This window comes from Procambarus clarkii, chromosome 13 (assembly GCF_040958095.1).
Source record: "Procambarus clarkii isolate CNS0578487 chromosome 13, FALCON_Pclarkii_2.0, whole genome shotgun sequence".
Taxonomy (NCBI): domain Eukaryota; kingdom Metazoa; phylum Arthropoda; class Malacostraca; order Decapoda; family Cambaridae; genus Procambarus; species Procambarus clarkii.
In genome coordinates this window covers 10637074-10664292 of record NC_091162.1, presented here as the reverse complement: position 1 = coordinate 10664292, position 27219 = coordinate 10637074, and the positions used below count along the sequence as shown (strand labels likewise).

Genomic DNA, 27219 nt, shown 5'->3' with positions numbered 1-27219 from the left:
GAAGTGGAAAAAATGCTCAAGGAGCTAAGTAAGAACAAAGCAGTTCATCCAGATGGAGTTTCACCATGGGTTCTGAGAGAATGTGCACCTGAGCTCAGTATTCCACTTCAACTGATTTTTCAGGCATCCCTGTGTACAGGAGCTGTAGCTGATGTGTGGAAAAAGGCTAACATAGTTCCAACCTACAAAAGTGGAAACAGGGAAGACCCCCTTAATTATAGACCTGCATCATTGACAAGTGTAATAATCAAAATATTGGAAAAAATAATTAAAACTAAATGGGTAGAACACTTGGAGGAAAACGATATAATATCAGACAGACAGTATGGTTTTCGATCTGGAAGATCCTGTGTAACGAACTTGCTCAGTTTTTATGATCGAGCCACAGAGATTTTACAGGAAAGAGATGGTTGGGTTGACTGCATCTATCTGGACCTAAAAAAGGCTTTCGACAGAGTTCCCCATAAGAGGTTGTTCTGGAAACTGGAACATATTGGAGGAGTGACAGGTAAGCTACTAACATGGATGAAAAATTTCCTAACTGACAGAAAAATGAGGGCCATAATCAGAGGCAAGGTATCGGATTGGAGGAATGTCACGAGTGGAGTACCTCAGGGTTCAGTTCTTGCACCGGTAATGTTCATTGTCTACATAAACGATCTACCAGTGGGAATACACAATTACATGAACATGTTTGCTGATGATGCTAAGATAATAGGGAAGATAAGAAACTTAGATGATTGTCATGCCCTTCAAGAAGACCTGGACAAAATAAGTATATGGAGCAACACTTGGCAAATGGAATTTAATGTGAATAAATGCCATGTTATGGAATGTGGAATTGGAGAACATAGACCCCACACAACCTATAAATTATGTGAGAAATCTTTAAAGAATTCTGATAAAGAAAGAGATCTAGGGGTGGTTTTAGATAGAAAAATGTCACCTGAGGACCACATTAAGAACATTGTGCGAGGAGCCTATGCTACACTTTCTAACCTTAGAATTGCTTTTAAATACATGGATGGAGAAATACTAAAGAAATTGTTCATGACTTTTATTAGACCAAAGCTGGAATATGCAGCGGTTGTATGGTGCCCATATCTTAAGAAGCACATCAACAAACTGGAAAAGGCGCAACGACATGCCACTAAGTGGCTCCCAGAACTGAAGGACAAGAGCTACGAGGAGAGATTAGAGGCATTAAATATGCAAAAACTAGAAGATAGAAGAAAAAGAGGCGATATGATCACTACGTTCAAAATAGTAACAGGAATAGATAAAATTGATAGGGAAGAATTCCTGAGACTCGGAACTTCAAGAACAAGAGGTCATAGATTTAAACTAACGAAACAAAGCTGCCGGAGAAATATACGAAAATTCACTTTTGTAAAGAGAGTGGTAGACGGTTGGAACAAGTTAAGTGAGAAGGTGGTGGAGGCCAAAACCGTCAGTAATTTCAAAGCATTATATGACAGAGTGCTGGGGAGACGGGACACCACGAGCGTAGCTCTCATCCTGTAACTACACTTAGGTAATACACACACATACACATACACATATACATATACAGTACATATACAGTACATACACATATATACATACAGTGGTACCTCGGAATACGAGCAGGATTTGCTCGGAAAATGTGCCTCGGATGGCAAGGGTTACCTCAGAACGCGAGTTTGTTGATACGTGTACAGGCTGACCTAGAACGTGGTGGTACGGCGATCGTCGCCCCTCACCCCTCAGTTTACCAGTGCCTCGCGCACAGTGACTATCCCACATCAATTCTTCACCCGGATTTTCAGTGTTTTGTTGGATTTTTGGTCATTTGACCATAAAAGTTGTTGTTATATATATATCTTACCATGGGTCCCAAGAAAGCCAGTGGTAAGAATCAAGGCAAGAAAGCTCATGTGAGGATGACAATAGAGTAAAAACAAGAGATCATTCGGAAGTGTGAAAATGGTACACGTGTTGTTGAACTTTGTAGGCAGTACAACAAAGCCACATCAACGATATGCACTATACTTAGCAAGAAAAAGAACATTATGAGTGCTAAAGTGGCTAAAGGCGTAAGAACAATCACGAAACAAAGACCACAAATACTTAAAGAAGTGGAAAAGTTGTTATTAATTTGGATACACGACAAGGAGTTAAAGGGTGATAGTGTTTCGGAAGCCATCGTTTGTGAGAAAGCCAGGATATTGCACGAAGACCTTGTAAAGAAAACCCCTGCAATGAGTGATGCAGATACAAAAGAGTTTAAGGCAAGCAGGGGATGGTTTGAACAATTTAGAAAAAGAAGTGGTATCCATAGTGTTACAAGGCATGGGGAGGCAGCCAGCTCAGACAAACCAGCCGCTGAACGATTTATTGAAGAATCTAAAGAGTTTGCGGAGGCTGAGGGCTAAAGGAGCTGAACCTCACATCCCTGGAAAACAAACGAGTAAGGGAAGACATGATAACCACCTACAAAATTCTCAGGGGAATTGACAGGGTGGACAAAGACAAACTCTTCAGCACAGGTGGGACACGAACAAGGGGACACAGGTGGAAACTTAGTACCCAGATGAGTCACAGAGACGTTAGAAAGAATTTTTTCAGTGTCAGAGTAGTTAATAAATGGAATGCACTAGGAAGTGATGTGGTGGAGGCTGACTCCATACACAGTTTCAAATGTAGATATGATAGAGCCCAGTAGGCTCAGGAATCTGTACACCAGTTGATTGACATTTGAGAGGCGGGACCAAAGAGCCAAAGCTCAATCCCCACAAGCACAATTAGGTGAGTACCTACCACAACAAGTGTTTAATTGTGACGAAACAGGACTGTTCTGGAAAAGATTGCCTAAAAGGACATACATTACCAAAGAGGAAAAATCCTTGCCTGGACACAAGCCTATGAAAGATAGGTTTACACTTGTGCTGTGTTCAAATGTGAGTGGCGATTTGAAAATTAAACCCTTGCAAGTGTATCATTCTGAAAATCCAAGGGTTTTCAAACAGTATAAAGTGCAGAAAAACCAAATGTGTGTGATGTGGAAGGCTAATAAAAGGGCATGGGTGACTAGGATTTTTTTTCAGAGTTGGTGAATGAAGTGCTGTGCCCTACCATAGAAAAATATCTGCAGGAGAAACATTTGCCACTCAAGGCCCTGCTTCTTCTCGACAATGCTCCTGCTCATCCCCCAGGATTGGAAGATGAATTGATGCACAGATACAGTAAATTTCTCACAATAAGGTTCCTTCCTCCTAACACCACTCCTCTAATTCAGCTTATGGACCAGAAAATCATAACAAATTTTAAGAAACTGTATGAAAGGGCACTTCTCTGGAAATGTTTTGAAGTGACTGAAGCCAAAAACCTCACACTCAAAGAGTTCTGGAAAGACCATTTTAACATTTGTAGTGCTTTAAAACTTGTTGACAAAGCCTGGCAAGAAGTGACTCAGAGAACCCTGATTTCTGGCTGGAGAAAATTGTGGCCTGAATGTGTGAGAGAACTAGACTTTGAGGGGTTTGAACCTGTAAATGATGCGCCTATTGTTGAGGAAATTGTTACTCTGGGCCAGCAAATGGGCTTGGAATTGGATGGTGAAGATGTGGAGGAGTTGGTGGAAGAACACAACGAAGAACTGACCACCGAAGAACTCCAAGCCCTTCAAAAGGAACAGCAAGAAGACCCAGCTAAGGATGTTTCTTCAGTGGATGAGGATGAGGCAGTAGCGAATGTCCCTTCTGCAGAAATTAAGAAGGTGTGTCAGATGTGGGAAGAGAAGCAAACTTTTATTGAAAAGACTCACCCAGATAAAGCTGTGGTAGGCCGTTGCCTTAATCTTTTCAATGACAATGTTATGCCTTACTATAGAGACAGCTTGCGAAGAAGGGAAAAACAAGCTTCCATGAACAGATTTGTTGTGAGAAAATCGAGCAGTGAGCCACAACCAGGACCTAGTGGTATGCAAGCATAACGTGCCAGGGAGTGCACACCAGAAAGGTCCTCATTGCCTGATGTTATAATGGAAGGGGACTCCCCCTCCTTCCAAACAGTAACACCTCTCCTCCTCCCCCCTCCTCACCATCTTCCATATGCCTACAGCATTCATCAACAAGGCTAAGTAATAACTTGAACATAGTTTTGTAGGTTTATTTAGATGAATTAGGTATAAAATTTAGTTTGAAGTGAGGTTTTTGGGAAGTTAGGAATGGATTAATTCATTTCCCATTATTTCTTATGGGGAAATTAGCTTCGGATTACGAGTTTTCGGAATACGAGCTGTCTCCAGGAACGGATTAAACTCTTAAACCGAGGTACCTCTGCATATGTATATACAGTGGTACCTTGGTTTAAGAGTTTAATCCGTTCCTGGAGACAGCTCGTATTCCAAAAACTCGTATTCCGAAGCTAATTTCCCCATAGGAAATAATGGGAAATGAATTAATCCGTTCTTGACTACCCCAAAAACCCCACATCAAACTAAATTTTTATACCTAATTCATCTAAATAAACCTACAAAACTATGTTCAAGTTATTACTTACCTTGCTGTTGAATGCTGTAGGTGTATGGAAGATGGTGAGGAGGGAGGAGGAGGAGAGGAGTTACTGTTTGGAAGGGGAGTCCCCTTCCATTATCACATCAGGCAGTGAGGACTTCACTGGTATGCACACACTGGCACATTTTGCCTGCATACCACTAGGACTTGCTTGTTTTACTAAGAATTTGTCTAATGACACTTGTTTTTCCCTACATTTTAACACTTGTCTGTAGTAAGACATCACATTATCATTTAAAAGGTCAATGCAACGGCCTGCTACAGCTTTATCTGGGTGAGTTTTTTCAACAAAACTTTGCAGTTCTTCCCATACTTCACACATTTTCTTAATCAAGGGACATCCTCTACTGCCTCTATTCACAGCTATTTTCTTAGGTTGAACCTTACCAATGGCTTTCTTGAGACCCATGGCAAGATATATATTGACAACTTTTATGCTCAAATGGCCAAAAAAACGACAAAAAACTGTAAATCCTTGTGAAGAATTCAGGTGGGATAGTCACTGGGCACGAGACACTGGTAAACTGAGGCGCGATCGCCGTGCCACCACGCGCTAGTCGGCCTGTACACGTATCAACAAACTTGTGTTCCGAGGTAACCCTCGCCTTCCGAGGCTCATTTTCCGAGCAAATTCTGCTCGTATTCCGAAAAACTCGTATTCAGGGACACTCGTATTCCGAGGTACCACTGTACTGTATTGTGTTTTTGGTGGTACCCCTTTTTGGCCTCTGTGAGTGGACACGTTCGCGGTTACGTAGAAGTCACTCTGGGGTATTTGGGTCGCTCGCGGATTGACGATCCAGCTCCAGTCGGACTGTTCCCCAGTGGTTCTTTTATTTTACCATGGGGATTCAATGCGGTCCTTAGCTTGGGGCTGTCACTTTGGGTGACTCGTCTGCTGAGTTTCAAGGTTTGGCTCTCCTGGCAGTTCTCATCGGGGAGTGTCTGTGGTCCTGGTGGACAGCCTGTCCCGCTTTCATCCCTTCTATGGAGTGGACAGTCTTTGCCGACTCCTTCAGTTGGCTCTGCCGGATGTTCGGGCCTCTGGAGGTGGACCTCTTCGCGTCAGTGTGGTTGATGTCTCTCTCGGTATTCGTGGCGCCCTTCCCTGACTGCGAAGCCATCGGGGTCTGTGCCTTCCTTGTCTCTGATAGGGTTGTTTTGTCCTTCCTATCATGGTTGTTTTCAGACCATCATCTTATGCTGCATATTGTCACCTCGTATCGTGCGGCGCTGGCAGAGCCACTCCTGCTTGTGTTCAGTATTGTTGTTACGTCTGCTCCATTTCGTCAGCTGTCTCGTGCATTGTTTCACCTCTGGCCGGCTAATGCGCAGCCTGAACCGCCCTGTTCTTTGGACCAGGTGCTCTCTTTTCTCCACTGTTTGTAGTGGTTCAGGGTTGTTTTTTCTTCGGCTCTTTTTCCTGTTGGCATTGGCCTCTGGAGGTCAGGTTGGGGATCTTCATGCTCTTCTCCGGCTCAGGGGTTTCTGCTCTTTTGGTCCTTGTCGTAGATTTGTTCGGTTGCAGCCGTCTTCTTCTTCTCTGGCAATGTATGAGTCTGCTGCTTTCTGGAGGGGTCCTTGAGTTGTTGATGCTTGGTTGGTCAGGCCAGGGGTGCATCATGTGTTGTTTGGTTGTGGCTCTCCGCTGTTGTCTGCGCATCTTGGCCTCTCTGACCATGGCCGTGTTTTGGGTTGGCCTGGTTCCCTTCCCTCCTTCCTGTTGCTGGGTTCGGGTTTCCCGGGGTATCTGCAGAGTCTTTTTGTTTTACTTGTTGTCTTGTTTTTGTCATCGGGCGCGTGGCGTCCGCCTCCTGGGTCCTTCCCTCTTTTCCTTATTTTTGGTGAGGTAGCTCTGGGGAACCGAAGGGGCTTCCCCCAGAAAACCAGCATTGAATATAATGAAACACCAATTTCTGGGTGAGTCCCGGAGATTACCCCGGCATCCCTCCCTCCCTTCCGTTTGGTGGTGTTTTTCGCGAGTTTTGACAGCCAGCCTAAGAAGTGGTGGGTTGATTGTTGGAGTGAGGGTCTGGGGCTCCCTCTTCTGCCTCCCAGGAAGAGCAGGTTGCACAGACAGTGGCGCAGCAGCATGATGACATCATGCTCACTTGCTAATTTTCGTTTGGGGAATTCTTTCCTCTCATTCGACTTTCGGTAGCAATTTTTCACCAGAATAGGGGTTTGTTTTGGGGCGCCTACCTTGCTGGGTGCCTGGTCGATGGCAGACATAGAATCACACAGAATGAAGTAACAGGAAGCGAAAGTCTATCTGTACCTGGTGCAACGAGAGCGAAGTCGTGCTGTGTACCATGGACTACTTTGTTGATTATTACTCTTTTCCAAAGTACTGAGTGTGTTACTGTATAGTGTGTGAAACTGTACATATTGTAATTTTAGTGAATTTTTGACAAGTAATATTGCAACAATAAACATTTATTGTGGACACACATTACTGACACACGTATTACAGTTCCATGGAACATTATGAACGTTCTATTGTATACATATAGTAAAGGACACAAATATGCGTCATATACGATAAAAAACAAATGAAACCCCGCATTGGAAATACATAGAACAAATAATTGAAAATATATTTATATATTTGTGGCAAATCGCGATGCTTGAATGGCCTGCATGACCGCCTCTGGGAGCTTCATGTACAAGCGACCAGCCCCTGATGATGTCACAGCACACCTTATCCATGTCTCCACAGCCAAAGTAAGTGGAATTTGGTATTTAGTTTTACATAGACATGAACAGGGAAGGGAATTTATTATTTTACAAACAAGAAAGAATTTTTTGGGAACACTTGATTTTATGCGCACAGGGGGAATGTCACAATAAACTCGGCGCATCACAGTGGTTAAGGGAGTTCTACCTCTTAGTTCGGCTTTCGTTTGCATTTTTCTCGCCTTGTGTGGTCTGTTTTGTTATGCCTATCTTTCTGGGTGCCTAACTCCGGTCGATGGCAGATAAGGTAAACCCCCAATCACAGAGGTTTTCCAGGGCCATTGTTCCCTGCACCTCTCTGAGGTGGCCACGTTCTGGCTCGTGGTCCCCGGTAGGCTGAACTCCATTGACTAATGCCCTGGTCTAATGTATCGCATATTAGCCTGATAGCTCCAGGAAGCCTACGGGGCTTACCCAGAAAATGGCGTTTCATTACATTCACTGTTGGTTTTTTTCCATGGGTTCATGCTGTCCCTGGCCCAGTGGTCCATGAACCACCATCCTTCATGGTCCATAAAGATGATGTCACCTCTATGACATCATCCTTTAAGTAGCACTTTCTTCCCAAATTGAAAGTCATGTTTAGTTTAATATCATATAAGTTGGGTTGATGTCATTTCATAAGCTACGCAATTTTTTGTGCATTGAAATCCAAATTGTATTGCTCATGTTGATTTCTATGTGATGCAATAACGACAGATCTGATGGTGAATCCCAGACTCTTCTAGACTAGTCACTGTATAAGAGACTCTTCATGCAAAATTTTAAAACTACAATTTGAGACTTTTATTTCAGGCTTCAGCAGATGGTGTGCTTGAGTCATGGGGTTTAGAGATGATCCTTCAGAATGTAACTCTGTCATTTCATGATGATGACAACTTTCAAGGTCATCTTCTGTTTGGTCTTCACTCACTCCTCCTCCTCCTGGTGAGGGTAAGTTACTCTCTTGGTTTTACACCATGCATAAATTTCTGAGAATCAGACCTTATTCTGATCACGATCACTGATCACGATTCTGCACTCGGTAATTGTCGAGAGCAGTGTCGGAAAAACTGACACCATTTATTAACCTTTAATACAATTGGCAGATAATATTGCTGCTGATTTTGTACCAATAAATTAACCCAAAATATCTTAGTTGTTCACCCCAAAAAAATGAGATTGTTGTAGCCTTTTACCCAAGAAAAGTGGGATATCATTGCCACTTCACCATTAAATTCACCAACCAAAGAATAATGTGAATTCATCTTAAAACATCAGTCTCTGGACTGTAAACATTATAAAAACATTAATCCAGAACCAACTTAATTATCATTACTAAAATAGATTAAATATGAACCCTCTTTCTACTTCTTGATAAAACTCCTCTGAAGAATATGCTGGATGCGTGAGAAGGGGAGAGGGGCAGACGTCATTAATTTAACAACAAAGTCTCACTAGGAGCTCGTTTGAAGCTCTGCAGATTTTCCCTCTAGACTCACTGTTGTGGGGTGTAAACAGCTCCCATCATCAGCACGATCTTTGTCAACAATAAGGGCAGTGTTCTATAACCGATAACCTGTTAAATTTATCTATTTCTGGCTAGTAATATAGACTAGGTTATTCTGGTTAGGACACATGTCGAACCACCCAAAGGGGTAAATATAAATTAATAATTAATCATATTAATTTCCTCTGATATAGCTGTCATATATTGGCTACGATTATTATTGCATGGCCTCCCTTTTTTGATATGTGAAATTAAAGGGGAAAAAGAATTAACAATCTACTACCTAGTACAACACATGACTTGCGATCATCCGCATTCATATCTGGTTGACCCGGCCATAAACAACTACAGTGGGGCCCTTGATTTACGATGGTAATCCGTTCCCAGAGACGTATCGTAAGTCGAAGCGATTTTTCCCATAAGAAATAGAGAATTGAATTAATCAGTTCCCCACCCTCCAAAATATTAACTTACAAATGCATTTTATACTGAATACAATTATTTTCTCTAACTACAATACAGTTTATATGTTTATCTTACCTTTATGGAGGTCTCTTGATGGCGTATGGAAGATGGTGATGAGGGGGGAGGAGGAGGAGAGGTGCTACTGTTTGAAAGAGGAGTCCGCTTCCATTATAACATCAGGCAGTGATGACTTTTCTGGGATACACACTCTGGCATGTTTTGCCTGCATACCACTAGGACCTGCTATTTTTTCCCCTACATTTAACACTTGTCTGTAGTAAGACATCACATTGTCATTTAAAGGTCAATGCAATGGCCTGCTACAGCTTTATCTGGGTGAGTTTTTTCAACAAAACTTTGCTGTTCTTCCCATACTTCACACATTTTCTTAATAAGGAAGGGACGTCCTCTACTGCCTCTACTCACAACTATTATCTTATGTTGAACCTTACCACTGACTTTCTTGGGACCCATGGCATGATATATAATAATCAGTTTTATGTTCAAAAAGCAAAAAATCACCACAAAAATGGAATTTCTTATAGGCGTGATCGTCACTAAATGGGCAGCTCTAGTAAACTGAGGCAGTTGGCCCACGTGACCGGGAACCATGCGCTCGATTGACCCAAACGTGTACAGAGCACCACTTGGTTTCCGAACCCCTTGGGGACGAGACCCGTCGGTTAACATGTAAGTTCGTATACGAGAAATAGAGGGGAAAAAATCAACTAGAAATGTAAAAAGAAATTTTTCCGAAAAATTTATGAAAAAAACTCTAGGGAAAAAAATCGTCAGGTTCATGGCGTAAATGCGACCGTGTTTTGTTTGTACTCATCAATAAGTGAAGTCCTGATCCGCTTTATAAAAGTCCTTAATGGACTGATCAGTCCTAACTGATTATTAAGACGTCTGGCAAACATCCTCTGGATGTTTCCTGCCAGCCTGCAGGAACATCCTGCCTAAAATATACGATGATGTACTGTACATTTAAGAAACAAATCTGGGTCACAGGTCTGTGGAGTGTGGTTAGGCTTACGGAGTCAGCCGGTCCCTCCCCCACCACCGACACACCTCCCCCTCTCCCCCCACCACCGACACACCTCCCCCTCTCCCCCCACCACCGACACACCTCCCCCTCTCCCCCCACCACCGACACACCTCCCCCTCTCCCCCCACCACCGACACACCTCCCCCTCTCCCCCCACCACCGACACACCACCCCCACCCCCCACCCCAAACCCATACACACACACACACACTCTCAAAGGTCACGTGGTTCACGGTTCACTTCAACACCCATATATCGCTTCCTGCCTGCCTGCCTGCCTGCCTGCCTCCTTCCCAGGTTGCCTCCTTCCCAGCCTGCCTCCTTCCCAGCCTGCCAGCCTGCTTCCTTCCCAGCCTGCCTCCTTCCCAGCCTGCCTCCTTCCCTGCCTGCCAGCCTGCCTCCTTCCCAGCCTGCCAGTCTGCCTCCTTCCCAGCCTGCCTCCTTCCCAGCCTGCCTGCCTGCCTCCTTCCCAGCCTGCCTGCCTGCCTGCCTCCTTCCCAGCCTGCCTCCTTCCCAGCCTGCCAGCCTGCTTCCTTCCCAGCCTGCTTCCTTCCCAGCCTGCCTCCTTCCCAGCCTGCCTCCTTCCCAGCCTGCCAGCCTGCTTCCTTCCCAGCCTGCCTCCTTCCCAGCCTGCCTGCCTGCCTCCTTCCCAGCCTGCCAGCCTGCTTCCTTCCCAGCCTGCCTCCTTCCCAGCCTGCCAGCCTGCTTCCTTCCCAGCCTGCCTCCTTCCCAGCCTGCCTCCTTCCCAGCCTGCCAGCCTGCTTCCTTCCCAGCTTGCCTGCCTGCCTTCTCAGCCTACCTCCTTCCCAGCCTGCCTCCTTCCCAGCCTGCTTCCTTCCCAGCCTGCCTCCTTCCCAGCCTGCCAGCCTGCCTCCTTCCCAGCCTGCCAGCCTGCCTCCTTCCCTGCCTGCCAGCCTGCCTCCTTCCCAGCCTGCCAGCCTGCCTCCTTCCCAGCCTGCCAGCCTGCCTCCTTCCCAGCCTGCCTCCTTCCCAGCCTGCCTCCTTCCCAGCCTGCCAGCCTGCTTCCTTCCCAGCCTGCCTCCTTCCCAGCCTGCCAGCCTGCCTCCTTCCCTGCCTGCCAGTCTGCCTCCTTCCCAGCCTGCCTCCTTCCCAGCCTGCCTGCCTGCCTCCTTCCCAGCCTGCCTGCCTGCCTCCTTCCCAGCCTGCCTGCCTGCCTCCTTCCCAGCCTGCCTGCCTGCCTCCTTCCCAGCCTGCCAGCCTGCTTCCTTTCCAGCCAGCCTGCCTCCCTCCCTGCCATCATGCTAACGGGTAGTGTGTGTTAGGCTTATCTTCGGGAATGAGCCGGTCTCACCCCCACCACCAACAAACCACCCGCCCCCTACATCCCATCTCTCAAGGTCACGCGGTTCAACCGCGTGACTACCACTCACTCCCTGCCTGCAAGCTAGCCTGCCTGCCTGCCTGCCTGTCTGCCTGCCTGTGCCTGCCTGCCTGCCTGTGCCTGCCTGCCTGTGCCTGCCATCCTGCCTGCCTGTGCCTGCCAGCCTGCCTTTCCCTCCCTAATTCTCACTACTTCCATCCCTTCCTGCCTACCTCCTAGCATCTCTCCCTACCTCCCCCCCTCTCTCACTGATTCTCCCCCCCCCCCTCATTCATACTGCCTCCCACCTAAGCTCCATCGTCCATCCACCCATCACTGACACAATGCTGCATTTGGAGCCAACATGGTGCACAGATGTTTCTTGATTGTGCAGATATGTAAAACAAAAGCACAGAATGAACATTCCAGCCTTATGGCAATTCAAAATAATAGGAATAATAGGCCGTGAATCTGTGAAGTCACAGTGGGCAAACTGGACCATCGCCCACCCACCACCACAAGCCGGCGTGACGCTTGGCGGACCCCTTCCTACCCGAACTTTGTTCGGGTAGCATGACTCCCCAACCCCAATCGGGAAACTGGAAGTTTCGGATAACTAAAGTTCGGAAACCAAGTGGTGCTCTGTACCAACAAATATAGTTAGTCGACTACTCTATCGTAAATTGAGTTGTATTTTTCTATCAAATTTACATAGTAACTCAAAATCATCGTAAGTCGGGGCAATAGTAAGTCGAGGTTCCACTGTATGTAGATAAGCCTTCCCTGTATAGTGACACCACGTCTTATGAATGCCCCTCTTTACGAACTTTTCGGGTTATAAACCCGATTTCTTCTTAAAATTTGAATCGGGTTACGAGCTTTCCCTCGGGAAACGAGTTTGTTGATACGCGTATGGCCACCCTAGTGCGTGGTGGCACGGCGATCGCACCTCAGTTTACCAGTGCCTACCGCCTAGTGACAATCGTGCCTGAATTCTTTGTAAAGAATTTCAATGTTTTTCGTATTTTTGGGTATTTGAACATAAAAGTTATTATTATATATCTTGTCATGGGTCCCAAGAAAGTCAGTGGTAAGGTTCAAGACAAGAAAACACATGTGAGATTGACCATAGAGGAAAAACAAGAGGGCATTTATAAACATGAAAATGGTACTCAGGTTGTTGAACTAGCTAGGCAGTACAACAAATTTGTCAACGATATGCACTGTAATTCATATTTGCAAACATTCAAGGTTTAAAGCCAAAGTCAAGAAATAAAGTTAAGTTCATAAATGGCCTCCTATTAGAGTCAAACTCAATATTCGGGGCATTCACGGAAACTCATACAAAAGATTACATGGATGGTGAAATCTGGATTCCAAATTATAATTTATATAGATGTGATAGAAAAACTAGGTCAAATGGAGGAGTAGGTCTGTATATTAAAGAAGACCTGGTATGCACAGAACTACTAAACTCAACTAATGAGGTGGTAGAGGTACTTGGAATTAAGGTAGAGAAACTAAACCTAATTATTATTCTAATATATAAACCGCCAGATACAACGGTTGAGGAATTCACAGAGCAGATGCACAAAATAGAGAACATACTTGATAACCTAGCAAACCCAGCTCCAGATATTATCTTCCTTGGAGATTTAAATTTACCGAGTCTAAGATGGAGAATGGCAAACACAAATATCATACCAGGGAATGACCCGGGAAATAACCAACCACAGGTCAGAGAACTTTTGAGATTCTGTGACAAATTCTCGCTCAATCAACAGATTAAAGAACCAACTAGGAACGAAAACACACTAGACTTGTTATTCACAAACAATGATGAACTAATCAGAGACATCACAATCTCAGATACTTCATACTCAGACCATAAGCTCATTGAAGTGCGAACTAGCATAAATAACGGTAGAGGTCTAAGAGACCCAACAAGCGAGAAGGAATATTCAATCAATTCAATTTCAACAATAAGAGGATTGACTGGGAAAAAAGTAAATGTAGACCTTGCAACCATTCAATGGGAGACGGTCTTAAGCGACAAAACTCCCACACAGGGAATAGCTCAACTGACAGCTGAAGCTTACAAGGTCTGCTTGAAGCACGTGCCTGTGAGGAGGGCAGAAAGAGGACCACTCTAGAAAGAGAACACAGACGACTGTACAGGAGAAGGAAAAAAATAACGGAAATGCTTCGGCAGACACAACTATCACAAGCAAGGAAAACAAGCCTAAGTAGGGAGATCGAAGAAATTGAACAAACGTTGAAGCTATCATATGAGTCTGAGGAAATGAAATTGGAACAGAAAGCTATACAAGAGATAAGGAAAAATCCGAAATATTTTTTTGCATACGCAAAATCAAAATACAAAACCTCGACCAGTATTGGTTCGTTAATTACAAATGAAGGTACGTACACAGAGGACAACAAAGAGATTAGTGAAATTCTAAGAAGCCAGTATGAGGCTATGTTTAGCACACCAATAAACAACATGAAAGTTGATGACCCAGACAGCTTCTTTATGAATGACATTCAAACTGCAGATACTATAACGGATATTGCCACAAACTCGGAAGACTTTGAAAGAGAAATTGACAATATACCTATGCACTCAGCTCCTGGGCCTGACTCATGGAATTCAATATTCATAAAGAAATGTAAAGTAACAGTAGCGAGACCACTCAGCGTAATATGGAGAAAGAGCCTGGATACAGGGGAGATACCAGCACACTTAAATCTGCAGATATAGCTCCGTTGCACAAGGGGGGGGAAGTAAAGCCTTGGCAAAAAATTATAGGCCAGTTGCACTAACATCACACATAATAAAAGTGTTTGAAAGAGTGATTAGGAATCATATTTCTAGTTTTATGGAAAACAATGAATTGCACAATCCAGGACAACATGGATTTAGAGCGGGAAGATCCTGTCTGTCACAGTTACTCAACCACTATGACAAAATCACAGAAGCCCTAGAAGAAAAGCAAAATGCAGATGTTGTATACACAAACTTTGCAAAGGCGTTCGACAAATGTGACCATGGGGTGATAGCTCACAAAATGAGGTCAATGGGAATAACTGGAAAAGTAGGACGCTGGATACTCAATTTCCTGTCGAACAGAACACAAAGAGTAACAGTCAATCAGATAAAATCGAGTCCAAGCGATGTTAAAAGCTCTGTACCTCAAGGTACAGTCCTTGCATCGCTACTGTTCCTTATTCTCATATCTGATATAGACAAAAATACACGTCACAGCTTCGTGTCGTCCTTTGCAGATGACACAAAAATCAGCATGAAAATTACCTCTGCTGAAGACATTGAAAAACTACAAGCAGATGTCAACAAAGTTTTTGATTGGGCAGCAGAAAATAACATGATGTTTAACAGTGATAAATTTCAGGTACTCAGGTACGGCAAAAATGAGGATCTGAAACATAATACAGGGTACAAAACACAATCGAATCTTCCCATAGTAGAAAAACAGCATGTCAAGGATTTGGGAATAATGATGTCCGACGATCTAACGTTTAGGGAGCATAACCAAGCAAATATCGCGTCAGCCAGAAAAATGATTGGATGGATTACGAGAACTTTCAAATCCAGGGATCCCATCACAATGGTTGTACTCTTCAAGTCACTTGTGTTGTCCAGTCTCGAGTACTGCTCAGTACTCACTTCCCCCTTCAGAGCAGGAGACATTGCTGAAATAGAGGGAATACAGAGAACATATACGACACGCATAGACGAGATAAAGCACCTAAGTTATTGGGATCGTCTCGAAGCTCTCCAAATGTACTCTCTAGAAAGGAGACGAGAGAGATACCAAATAATATACACATGGAAAATACTGGAGGGTCAGGTCCCAAATCTACACAGTAAAATAACAACATACTGGAGTGAACGATATGGAAGAAAATGCAAGATTGAACAAGTGAAGAGCAGAGGTGCCATAGGCACAATCAGAGAGCACTGTATAAACATCAGAGGTCCGCGGTTGTTCAACGTCCTCCCAGCGACTATAAGAAATATTGCCGGAACAACCGTGGACATCTTCAAGAGAAAACTGGACGGTTTTCTAAGAGAAGTTCCGGATCAGCCGGGCTGTGGTGGGTATGTGGGCCTGCGGGCCGCTCCAAGCAACAGCGTGGTGGACCAGACTCTCACAACTTGAGGCTGGCCTCGGGCCGGGCTTGGGGAGTAGAAGAACTCCCAGAACCCCATCAACCAGGTATCAACCAGGTAATTGATTAGAAAGAAGACATTGTGAGTGCTAAAGTGGCAAAAGGTGCATCAACAATCACGAAACAAAGAACACAAACACTTGAGGATGTTGAACAGTGTTTATTAATTCATCCAGAGCAAGCTGTAGTAGGCCGTTGTGTTAACCTTTCTGTGTGGAGCCCCTATGGCTCCCTGGAGCTTACGGGCTAATGTATGTTATATTAGACTGGGACATTAGCTGTGGAGTTAAGACCTACCAGGGACCAGTGCCAGAACCTGGCCCCTTCAGAGAGGTTTCAGGGAGCAATGGCCCTGGAAAACCCTCTTGTGGTTGGGGGCTTTCCTTATCTGCCATCGACCGGGGTTAGGCACCCAGAAAGGTAGGCATAACAAAACAAACCCCACATGGTAAGAAACTAAAACAAAAAAACGAACAGAGAGGTAGAAACTTCCTACAATCTCAAGAAAACAAGCAAACAACACACTTTACTGCTGCACCTCTCGTTTGCGCAGCCCTCTCCTCCCCAAGAGGGGAAGGGGGGCCCGGACTTCACCGTGCTAGCTACCTAGCACCAGTTCGTAAGCTAATGTCAACCGGAACAGACGCTTCTCTGGCCTCAGTTTCCTAGGTGGTGTTTGCCTTCGTGGCGCTCACTGCTGTGTTTTTGTATTGTGTGGTGGCCAGGTGTTCCTCATCAGTACCTCGGCTGCATGCGCTTGGGGGCTTTCTTCCCTAAGCGCCCTGTGAGTTCTGCCCCTGTGTGACAGGGTTATCTTCCCTGGAGCGTTCGGGAACCATTCCCGTAGAGGTTCTTGCTGCTCAGCATTTGCCTCGCCCTTGGGGCTGTAACACCACTCTAATGTAACACCACTATAAATGGAACACCACTATAATGGATACTAAACTAATAATGTAAACACTACTTATCCTGAGTAACACTTCCCCATCGGTTGCACTTGGTAACACTTATAATCTGACATATGATGTTTACACCGGAACTAAAAAGGTACACTGCCAACAAGGAAATGCTAACACGGGATTAAATACGCTGCCACCATCTGCCTTTGACCATTGAGACTATATCAAGCAACGAGGCAAGAAACATTGCTTGACTTGGAGAGTACAGTACTTTCTATGACTGTCATTAATTATGAAAACAGTTGTCAGCCACTATATCCAAAAGGCTAAGAGGATTCAACAATTGACACAAATGGGAAATTTAGCATGAGTTTATTGAGACCAAAATTATGTCAATCTCCACTTATAAATCCTAGTCTAACACTGGCAAAAATTTAAGAAATTTGGACATGGAACAAAACCTCAGAGACCACACACATTACCTTAAGACCTCTGTCTCTCCTTCTGTCACCTCCCGATGTTCTCCACAACCTCTCTGGGCCCCGGTGTCCGGCACTCTCTCCTTCCTAAGTATCTACAGGACCTCTATATACAACCCCCACAGGGGGGAGGGGGAGATCTGCTGTTGCTACCTGCCCCAAGAATGTAAAAGATCGGCCACACGTGCACAAACACTTAAAAAATATTTCAATAAGCTTGTTTGACATTCACCATACACTCTTCAAGAGAGGAGTTATTAATTACGTGTGACTGACCTCTGACCTGGCCAAAAGGGGGAGATCCATGGATGTTTACACATAAGAATCTGGGGTCTAATTCCCTTGCAATGTTTGACCAGAGTATCATGAAATATTACATACTTGAAACTATGCTGACTAAGACTAACCCAGGAATTTTTTTAATCAACATACAAGATAATCCGGAGGTCATCTGGGCTGACCTCTTGGAGAAGGCTTCCCTGGGTGTGAACTCTAAGGGGGGGGGGAGGTCATGGGTGTTACAGGGCCAGCTGGGACTTCGGGCCCTTGTTTGGCCTTGGGTAGAGACTGTTTTTGTGCTGGTTAGGGCGTCAAGGTGTTGCGCGACCTGCTACCTACGCAGCGACCAGTTCCTGTTGTCTCTGGGGACAGTGTACTTTTGCGGGGTTTTTCTTTTGTTTTTATTTTCATTTGCCTTGTGGGGGTCTGCTTAGTGTGGCTATAATTCCACTGGTAGTGTTTGGTGCCCCTCTGCTAGGGGCCCCCCGTGATTATACATGTCACAGAGGTTTTCAGTGTTGCATCTATCCCCCTTGTTAGCTTGGGTGTTAACCGGTTAGCAACATCTTTCATGGGCTTCCCATAGCAGTCAGCCCACGGGACCTGGAGAACCCTGTTGGGTCTTGGTGCATCATTGGATGTGTCTTCCGGGTTCTATCCCGTCTTGTGCGGGTTCGTAGGTTGCTGTGCCCTTGTCTCTGGGTGACAGTCGCCACTTTTACCTCCGTCATGCTGCCTGTTGGGTCACTGACACCTTGACCCTGAGTCTTGCAAGTTGTGTTCTCTGCTTGTTCTCCAGGACTCTCCTGATGTCATTACTGTTCAGAATACAGGCGGCATCCGCGTTGCAAGCTTAGTTTAGGTTGCTGCAATGCGCTAGGTTGGTTTCCAACCCAGATGCCCTGGGGCTGCTCCGTTTTGGTTAGGTGTTGTTCTCCCCTTTCCCTCCCTGTTCCCAGCTCCTGACCATCTGCGGGTTTCGGGGTCGGGGCGGGGTTTTCGTTTGGGGCCAAGACTCGGGCGGCTTCTAGGGCTACCCCGTTTGGGTTGGGAACGGTGGTTTTCGAGCCTGTTTCTCCTGCCAAGGCTTCTGGGTCTTACCAGCGTCCTTTTCTTTCCTGCCTTTCTTTCCCCTGGACTCTTCCTTTTCTTTAGGGGCAGAGGGTGTGGAGGATGGCTCTGCCCCAGGGCCTCTGTTGTGGGTTCCTGGGACTGTGGGGGATGCCCGCTAGCAGTTCTGGGGCCGTTTGCCCCTGCCTGGGTTTTCTGCTGCTGGGCGGGGTTTTTCGTCCATCTAGTCTGCTTACGTCCCACATTTGCTGGCATGTTTACGGATCTATTGCATCGGTCACGGCTCCCTGTTTCTGGTGGCCATTTTCTTTCTGCGGGTTTTCCCGCTTTACCACCAGGGCGACACTACGGTTTATTTACATGTGCCTGGGTGTGCAAGCTCGCATTTTAGGTGAGTTTTTTCACCTCTTTCTGTTTGGGTCTGGGCCCCCAGGTGTTTGGGCTCAGTGTCCCTGTCTGTTTATGGTTGCTTCCACACCTTGTCCCGTGGTTTTTTGGTCCGTTTTCCTGGGGTTCTTTCTGGGTGCTATGCCAGCGAATGTGGTGGTTTGGGCTCCCCCGGGTTCGATTCTGGGTTTCTTTGGGTTCTATGGTTTCGTTTTGGAGGTTTCTTCCTCTTGGGCCCCTTTTGTGGGTTTGGGGGGCTTTGTTACCTCGTCTGTGACCCAGTTCTGCCTTCTGGAGTTCCGGGGTCTACCTAGCTTGCAGGCTGATCTTTCTGGGTCTTGGCACGTGTTGTGGTCATGCCGGGGATTTGGGTTTTGTTGTTTAGGTGGGCCTTTTGATGCGGTTTTTGTGCTCTCTTGGTGCCTTCTTCGTCTGGCCGGCGTGGTGCTCCCTGCTCACAGGTTGGCAGCTTGTACAGTACAACCTCCATTCAACATACTATATGGGACCAATCCCAGTGCATTGGAGCATTGCAAGAGGTGACCTTCAGGAGGCTTTTATGTCAGTGTCTCTTATTTTCTTGTACACAATAAAAATGCATTATCATATTATATAATGTACCTATATATTATTATTCTACTAAAAAATACTGTGTTACATTTGTTATTTACCTTATTGTTGGAGTATTGTCCAGCTTGAAGTCTCATGGAGTTGTGACTGCCGTACAATAAATACGTACTGTAGTGTATTATACCGTTAGCACTGTGTTGATTAAGAAGTTCTGCTGTATGTTGAGTACTACAATACAGTTTATGAAAACTATTGTACACTAAAATTACTGCAACTTTAATTTTAACACTATGTACACACTTAAAACTTGTGCTGGGTACAGCTGTTCTCGTGCTGGGTACGGCTGTGCTCGTGGTGGTTAATTTTCTGCTACTAGTTCTTGCAAAATATTGCTTCATTTTTGGTATTAATTAGGCACTATTAGTAAACCCTGAGACATTTTGTTGTATATAAATACAGCTGTTAGTAAAAAAATTGTAAAGTCCACGATTATTCTTACACCGGCGGTTAAATACTGTACGCCAATCGCAGACAAAGCTAAGGGCACTGGGTGCATACTGTATGAACGCAGACTAGGTCTATACGTACACCCTACAGTATGCTGGTGTTTAAGCCAGATCCAGTAACATAAAATTCTCTCAAATATTGGATTTACATAAAATTATATATTTTTTGGTTATATATTTAGTTTAGCAACATTATTACAATAATAAGAGTTATAAAAAATACTTATTTTAGAACTGATTTATTAATTTCATTATTTCGAAGCCGTAGGTCACTGAACTGTGGCGACGAAATCGAACAAAACAAGCATTAAAGGGGCCTGGTAGCCTGGTGGATAGCGTGCAGGACTCGTAATTCTGTGGCGCAGGTTCGATTCCCACACGAGGCAGAAACAAATGGGCAAAGTTTCTTTCACCCTGAATACCCCTGTTACCTAGCAGTAAATAGGTACCTGGGTGTTAGTCAGCTGTCACAGGCTGCTTCCTGGGGGTGGAGGCCTGGTCAAGGACCGGGCCGCGGGGACACTAAAGCCCCGAAATCAACTCAAGATAACCTCAAGATGGTGTTGTGTTCAATTTCCAGTAACATAAATTCTCTCAAATATTGGATTTACATCAAATTATATATTTTTGGGTTATTTATTTAGTATAGCAACATTATTACAATAATAAGAGCTATAAAGATATTTATTTTAGAACTGATTTATTAATTTTATTATTTCGAAGCCGTAAGTCACTGAACTATGGCGACGAAATCGAACAAACAAGTCCACTCGCGCTGGACTTGTGAGCCGCCAATAACATGAATAATTTCTCATATAGCAGATATATATTATATTACAGTATATTTTTGGTTTTATTTAGTTTAGTTTAATTAGGATAATAAAGAATTATTAAAACACTAGTTTTAGAAATGATATATTAATCTGAAACGTTCAAAGTCATGGGTCACTGAACTATGACGACACAGACAAAAGTGAGTAAAACCTCACTGTAAAGTGAGGTTTACAGTACAGTATTCCTTTATCTGTCCACCCTCACTCATCTTGTTTCATCACAGAAAATGTATATAAGAAGATTTCAACACATTAGCTGGCTCTTCACGCTTCAGCCTTTAAATTAATTTACAAAGATACGTGTGCCACATATCAGTGAACGAAAATCATTGAAACTCAGTCGTTCGCTTGTGTGGACCACTCTGGCTGGTGTGTGATTAATATGCTTCACTTGTTGTGTGGACCATGGTGGCTGGTGTTTGGTTCATATGGTTCACTTGTTGAGTGGTCCACTTGTGTGATCCAACTTGTCATATGAAGGAATTATTAATTGTAACCTGTGATGGAATGGGAAAGTTTTCCACCACTCTGTGAACTCTGTCTTGACATCGTAAGCAAATCCAAACATCCCCCGCTTCGGCGAACCGGGTGAATAAATCCGGCCTGAAAAGTGTGCGAACTAGCCGGAGATTCGTTGAATTGGGGTACGTTGAATCGAGGTTGTACTGTATTTTTCTTTTCTTTATTTTATTTTTATTTTTATTATATGAGTATATATGTAGATGTGTGTAATTACCTAAGTGTAGTTACAGGATGAGAGCTACGCTCGTGGTGTCCCGTCTTCCCAGCACTCTTTGTCATATAACGCTTTGAAACTACTGACGGTTTTGGCCTCCACCACCTTCTCACTTAACTTGTTCCAACCGTCTACCACTCTGTTTACAAAAGTGAATTTTCTTATATTTCTCCGGCAGCTTTGTTTCGTTAGTTTAAATCTATGACCTCTCGTTCTTGAAGTTCCGAGTCTCAGGAATTCTTCCCTATCAATTTTATCTATTCCTGTTACTATTTTGAACGTAGTGATCATATCGCCTCTTTTTCTTCTATCTTCTAGTTTTTGCATATTTAATGCCTCTAATCTCTCCTCGTAGCTCTTGTCTGGGAGCCACTTAGTGGCATGTCTTTGCACCTTTTCCAGTTTGTTGATGTACTTCTTAAGATATGGGCACCACACAACAGCTGCATATTCTAGCTTTGGTTCAATAAAAGTCGTGAACAATTTCTTTAGTATATCGCCATCCATGTATTTAAAAGCAATTCTGAAGTTAAAAAGCGTGGCATAGGCTCTTCGCACAATATTCTTTATGTGGTCCTCAGGTGACATTTTTCTATCTAAAACCACCCCTAGATCCTTTTCTGTATCAGAATTCTTTAAAGATTTCTCACATAATTTATAGGTTGTGTGGGGTCTATGTTCTCCAATTCCACATTCCATAACATGGCATTTATTCACATTAAATTCCATTTGCCAAGTGTTGCTCCATATACTTATTTTGTCCAGGTCTTCTTGGAGGGCATGACAATCATCTAAGTTTCTTATCTTCCCTATTATCTTAGTATCATCAGCAAACATGTTCATATAATTCTGTATACCAACTGGTAGATCGTTTATGTAGACAATGAACATTACCGGTGCAAGAACTGAACTCTGAGGTACTCCACTCGTGACATTCCTCCAATCCAATACATTGCCTCTGATTATGGCCCTCATTTTTCTGTCAGTTAGGAAATTTTTCATCCATGTTAGTAGGCTTACCTGTCACTCCTCCAATATGTTCCAGTTTCCAGAACAACCTCTTATGGGGAACTCTGTCGAAAGCCTTTTTTAGGTCCAGATAGATGCAGTCAACCCAACCATCTCTTTCCTGTAAAATCTCTGTGGCTCGATCATAAAAACTGAGCAAGTTCGTTACACAGAATCTTCCAGATCGAAAACCATACTGTCTGTCTGATATTATATCATTTCTCTCCAGGTGTTCTACCCATTTAGTTTTGATTAGTTTTTCAAATACTTTCACTATTACACTTGTCAATGATACAGGTCTATAATTAAAGGGGTCTTCCCTGATGCCACTTTTGTAGATTGGAACTATGTTAGCCTGTTTCCACACGTCTGCTACGATTCCTGTACACAGGGATGCCTGAAAGATCAGGTGAAGTGGAATGCTGAGCTCAGATGCACATTCTCTCAGAACCCATGGTGAAACGCCATCTGGGCCAGCTGCGTGTGTGTGCGTATATATATATATATATATATATATATATATATATATATATATATATATATATATATATATATATATTTATATATATATTATATATATATTATATATATATTATATATATATATATATATTATATATATATATACAGTATATATATATATATATATATATATATATATATATATATATATATATATATATATATATATATATATATATATATATATATATATATATATATATATGTCGTACCTAGTAGCCAGAACGCACTTCTCAGCCTACTATGCAAGGCCCGATTTGCCTAATAAGCCAAGTTTTCCAGAATTAATATATTTTCTCTAATTTTTTTCTTATGAAATGATAAAGCTACCGATTTCATTATGTATGAGGTAAAAATATTTTTATTGGAGTTAAAATTAACGTAGATATATGACCGAACCTAACCAACCCTACCTAACCTAACCTAACCTATCTTTATAGGTTAGGTTAGGTTAGGTAGCCGAAAAAGTTAGGTTAGGTTAGGTTAGGTAGGTTAGGTAGCCGAAAAACAATTAATTCATGAAAACTTGGCTTATTAGGCAAATCGGGCCTTGCATAGTAGGCTAAGAAGTGAGTTCTGGCTACTAGGTACGACATATATATATATATATATATATATATATATATATATATATATATATATATATATATATATATATATATATATATATATATATATTTATTTAAATATTTATTTTGTCCCTACTTACGATAATTTCGAGTTACGATGTAAATTTCATCGAAAAATGTGACTCGACATCCAACATTTGTCGGTACACATTTGGGTCGACCGAACGAGTGTTTCCCAGTCACACAACCGACCTGCCTCATTTTACTACAGCTACCCGCTTAGTGATGATCACACCTATAAGAAATTCCGCTTCTGTGGTGATATTTTGCATTTTGAACACTAAACTAATTATTATATAATACGCCATGAGTCCCAGGAAAGTCAGTGGTAAATCTCAACATATGAGATCCCATCTAAGAATGACCATAGAGCAGAAACAAGAGATCATTCGTAAATATGAAGATAGTGTACGGGTTGTTGAACTGGCTAGGCAGTACAACAAATCTCAGTCAACGATATTCACCATACTGGCTAAGAAAAAGGACATTATGAGTGCTAAGGTGGCAAAAGGCGTATCAATAATCACGAAACATAGAACACAAACACTTGAGGATGTTGAACAGTTATTATTAATTTGGATACACAACAAGGAGTTAGTGGATGATAGCGTTTCGGAGGCCATCATTTGTGAAAAGGCAAGAAAATTGCATGAAGACCTTTTAAAGAAAACCCCTGGAACGAGTGATGCAGAAGTGAAAGAGTTTAAGGCGAGCAAGGGATGGTTTGAGAAATTTAGAAAAAGAAGTGGAATTCATAGTGTTGTGAGGCATGGGGAGGCTGCCAGCTCAGACAAACCAGCGGCTGAAAGATTCATTGGCGAATTTGAAGATTTTGTGCAGAGTGTGGCATACCTACCACAACAAGTGTTTAATTGTGATGAGACAGGGCCTATTCTGGAAAAGATTGCCAAAGAAAACATACATTACCAAGGAGGAGAAGTCATTGCCTGGGCACAAGCCTATGAAAGATCAGTTTTCTTTTGTGTTGTGTGATAATGCGAGTGGCGAATTGACAGCTGAGGAAATTTCTTCAGGGGAGGATGTGCCAGTACAGAATGTCTCTTCCTCAACAATTAAGAAAATGTGTGCAGCATGAGAAGAATTGCAAACCTTTGCTGAAACGACTCGCCCAAATCAAGCTGCAGTAGGCCATTGCCTTAACCTATTCAATGACACTGTGATGCATCATTACAGACAAATGTTAAAACGAAGGGAAAAACAAAGGTCTCTTGACAAATTTGTAGTGAGACAATCAAGCACTGAACCACAACCAGGTCCTAGTGGTATTCAGGCAAAACATAGGAGAGAGAGCACCCCAGAGAAAACATTCACTGCCTGATGTGATAATGGAAGGTGACTCCCCCTTCCAAACAGTAACAACTCTCCTCCTCCCCCCTCATCACCATCTTCCATACGCCATCAAGAGCCCTTCATGAAGGTAAGAGAAACTTTGGTACTGTATTGTAGTTAGAAAAAAACATATTCAGTATAAAATGTATTTGTATGTTAATATTTTGGAGAGGTGGGGAACGGATTAATTAAAATCCCTTTATTTCTTATGGGAAAAATCGCTTCGACTTACGATCCGTCTCTGGGAATGGATTAGCATCGTAAGGCGAGGCCCCATTGTATGTAATTTTCTGTCCGAAGGGGCTCTGTTCCCTTCGCTGTTGACGGGGTGCTGGGGGAGCAGCTTGCTCTGTTGACTCTCGCTTGGTCCCACAGTAGTGGGCGTTTTTGGTTGTCTTCTGGCCTCTGGTAGCGGCAGATGGCTTCTCCACCTTTGGAGGGGGGGGTTCGGGGCTGGCGGGGTGGGCTTTTTCCCCTGCGCTTCGTCATGTCATCTTAGTGGGTGGGTTGGACGTGGTCGATCTTCCCCATCCTTCTGCTGTTACCGTCTGCTCTATGCAGACATGGGCCTGATGGATCTGCAGTTCTTCTGGACTTGTTCAGTCTGCGCCCTGGATTCTATGCCCTCATCGGAGGACTGTTGTCTCCGGTTCAGGCTTCTGTTGGGGCCGGGTGCCTGGATGGTGGCCCTGGACCTCCAGGTCACTTCTTGGCACGTTTCCTCTCCAGGATTCCAGGGACTGGCACAGTTGGTAGTGGAGCTTCAGGCTTGCCGCTTTTGTTGCCTTCCCTAGTTTGTAATTGGCACTTGGTGTATTTACACATCTATAACGAATCTTGGTGCCCTGTCTGAGTCTGCTTAGGATTCGGTGTCTGGCCTACCTCGATGACTGGCTGGTGTGGGCTCCCAGTCAGTCCGCTTGTCTGCTCGCCAGGCGTGTGGTTTTTCCAGATCGCCGGGTTCGGTTTCTTGGTGATCTGGAGGCCGTTTCATCTGTTTCCGTTCCGGGTTCGGACCTGGCTGGGTCTTGTTTAGGGCTCTTGGGCCGTTCCTTGTATTTCCCTCCAGAAGTGTTGCTGCGGCTGTTTATGAGGGGGTCCCGGGTTGCTCGAGCGGTTGTGCGGGAGTCTGAACTTCGACATGCTGGTCTGCCCGCAGGGTCGGGTTTGGCTTCGGCATCTGTTTGGTTCCTTCGGAGACTCCCCTTCCACCTCTCATGCAATCGTTGGCTTCGTCCTTCCGGGGATCTTGTGTTGGTGCTGCGTCACCAGCTTCCTCTTTGGGGTTTTCAGGGTTCTGTGCCTTGGCACCTCCCCGAGCCTTCGCTCGATGTGTTCGCGGATGGGTCATCTCTCAGGCTGGGGCTTTGTGACCAGTGCTCACCAGGTCGGCCAGGTATGGTGGGGCCTGTCTGGTTTGTGCTTCAGGAGGGTTCGGGTCATGCGGTGCTCTACCATCCAGCTCCATTCAGACTGTTCTCTGGCGGTTCTTTGCCTGAACCACAGGGTTTCTCTTAGGTGTTTGACCTTTGGGGTTGGTCCTTTCGAGTGGCTCGTTTGCTGGATTCTCGGGGTTTGGCTAACAGTGAGGTTCATGTCCGGGTTGTGTCCTACGGCCTGGCGGACAGCCTGTCTCGGTTCATTCCTCTGTTTGCAGATTGGCCAGTCGTCGCCAACTCGTTTTGTTGGCTCTGCTGGACGTATGGACTCCTGGCCATGGACATCTTCGTTCGGCGTGGTCTAGGCATCGCCCTATTCTATGTGGCACCCTTACCTGCCTGCAATGCATTCACGGTGGATGCCTTTCGGCAGGACTGGTCTAGGTTGGGGTACCTGTTCCTCTTCTCCCGGTCGAGCTGTTGCTTCGGATTCTGGCTCAGTTTGAGTCCATTCCCAAGGTGAGTAGTTCCTCATGGTCCCTTGGTGGCCGGCCCAAGCTTTATTTTCATACGCTGCTGGTAGGTGTCCGAATCCGGGGCGTTTTCCTGTGGCTCCGCCTCTTTCGGCAGGTCGGATCGGTCCTGCATGTGACTGGTTTAGCGTTCTCCTCGGCTCTTCGCATCTGGTATTTTGACGCGGGTATCACCATAGTGATCAGGTGGCTTTGTTGATGGTGTCCGACCTGCGAGCTTCGTCTCGGCGACA

General features: G+C 44.4%; 1 protein-coding gene across 4 annotated transcripts in view; it reads left to right on the top strand.

The window, feature by feature from the left end:
* The window catches only part of LOC123757338 (uncharacterized), a 157306-nt gene that overhangs the window by 17389 nt on the left and 112698 nt on the right, over positions 1-27219 (top strand). For 3 of the 4 annotated variants that reach the window (XM_069323612.1, XM_069323611.1, XM_069323613.1), the window contains one exon: positions 8088-8225. The exons of the other annotated variant lie outside the window; for it this stretch is intronic. In XM_069323612.1, coding sequence (XP_069179713.1) covers positions 8088-8225 — 138 coding nt within the window. The remainder of the gene's footprint in view (positions 1-8087; positions 8226-27219) is intronic. 4 annotated transcript variants of the gene reach the window in all.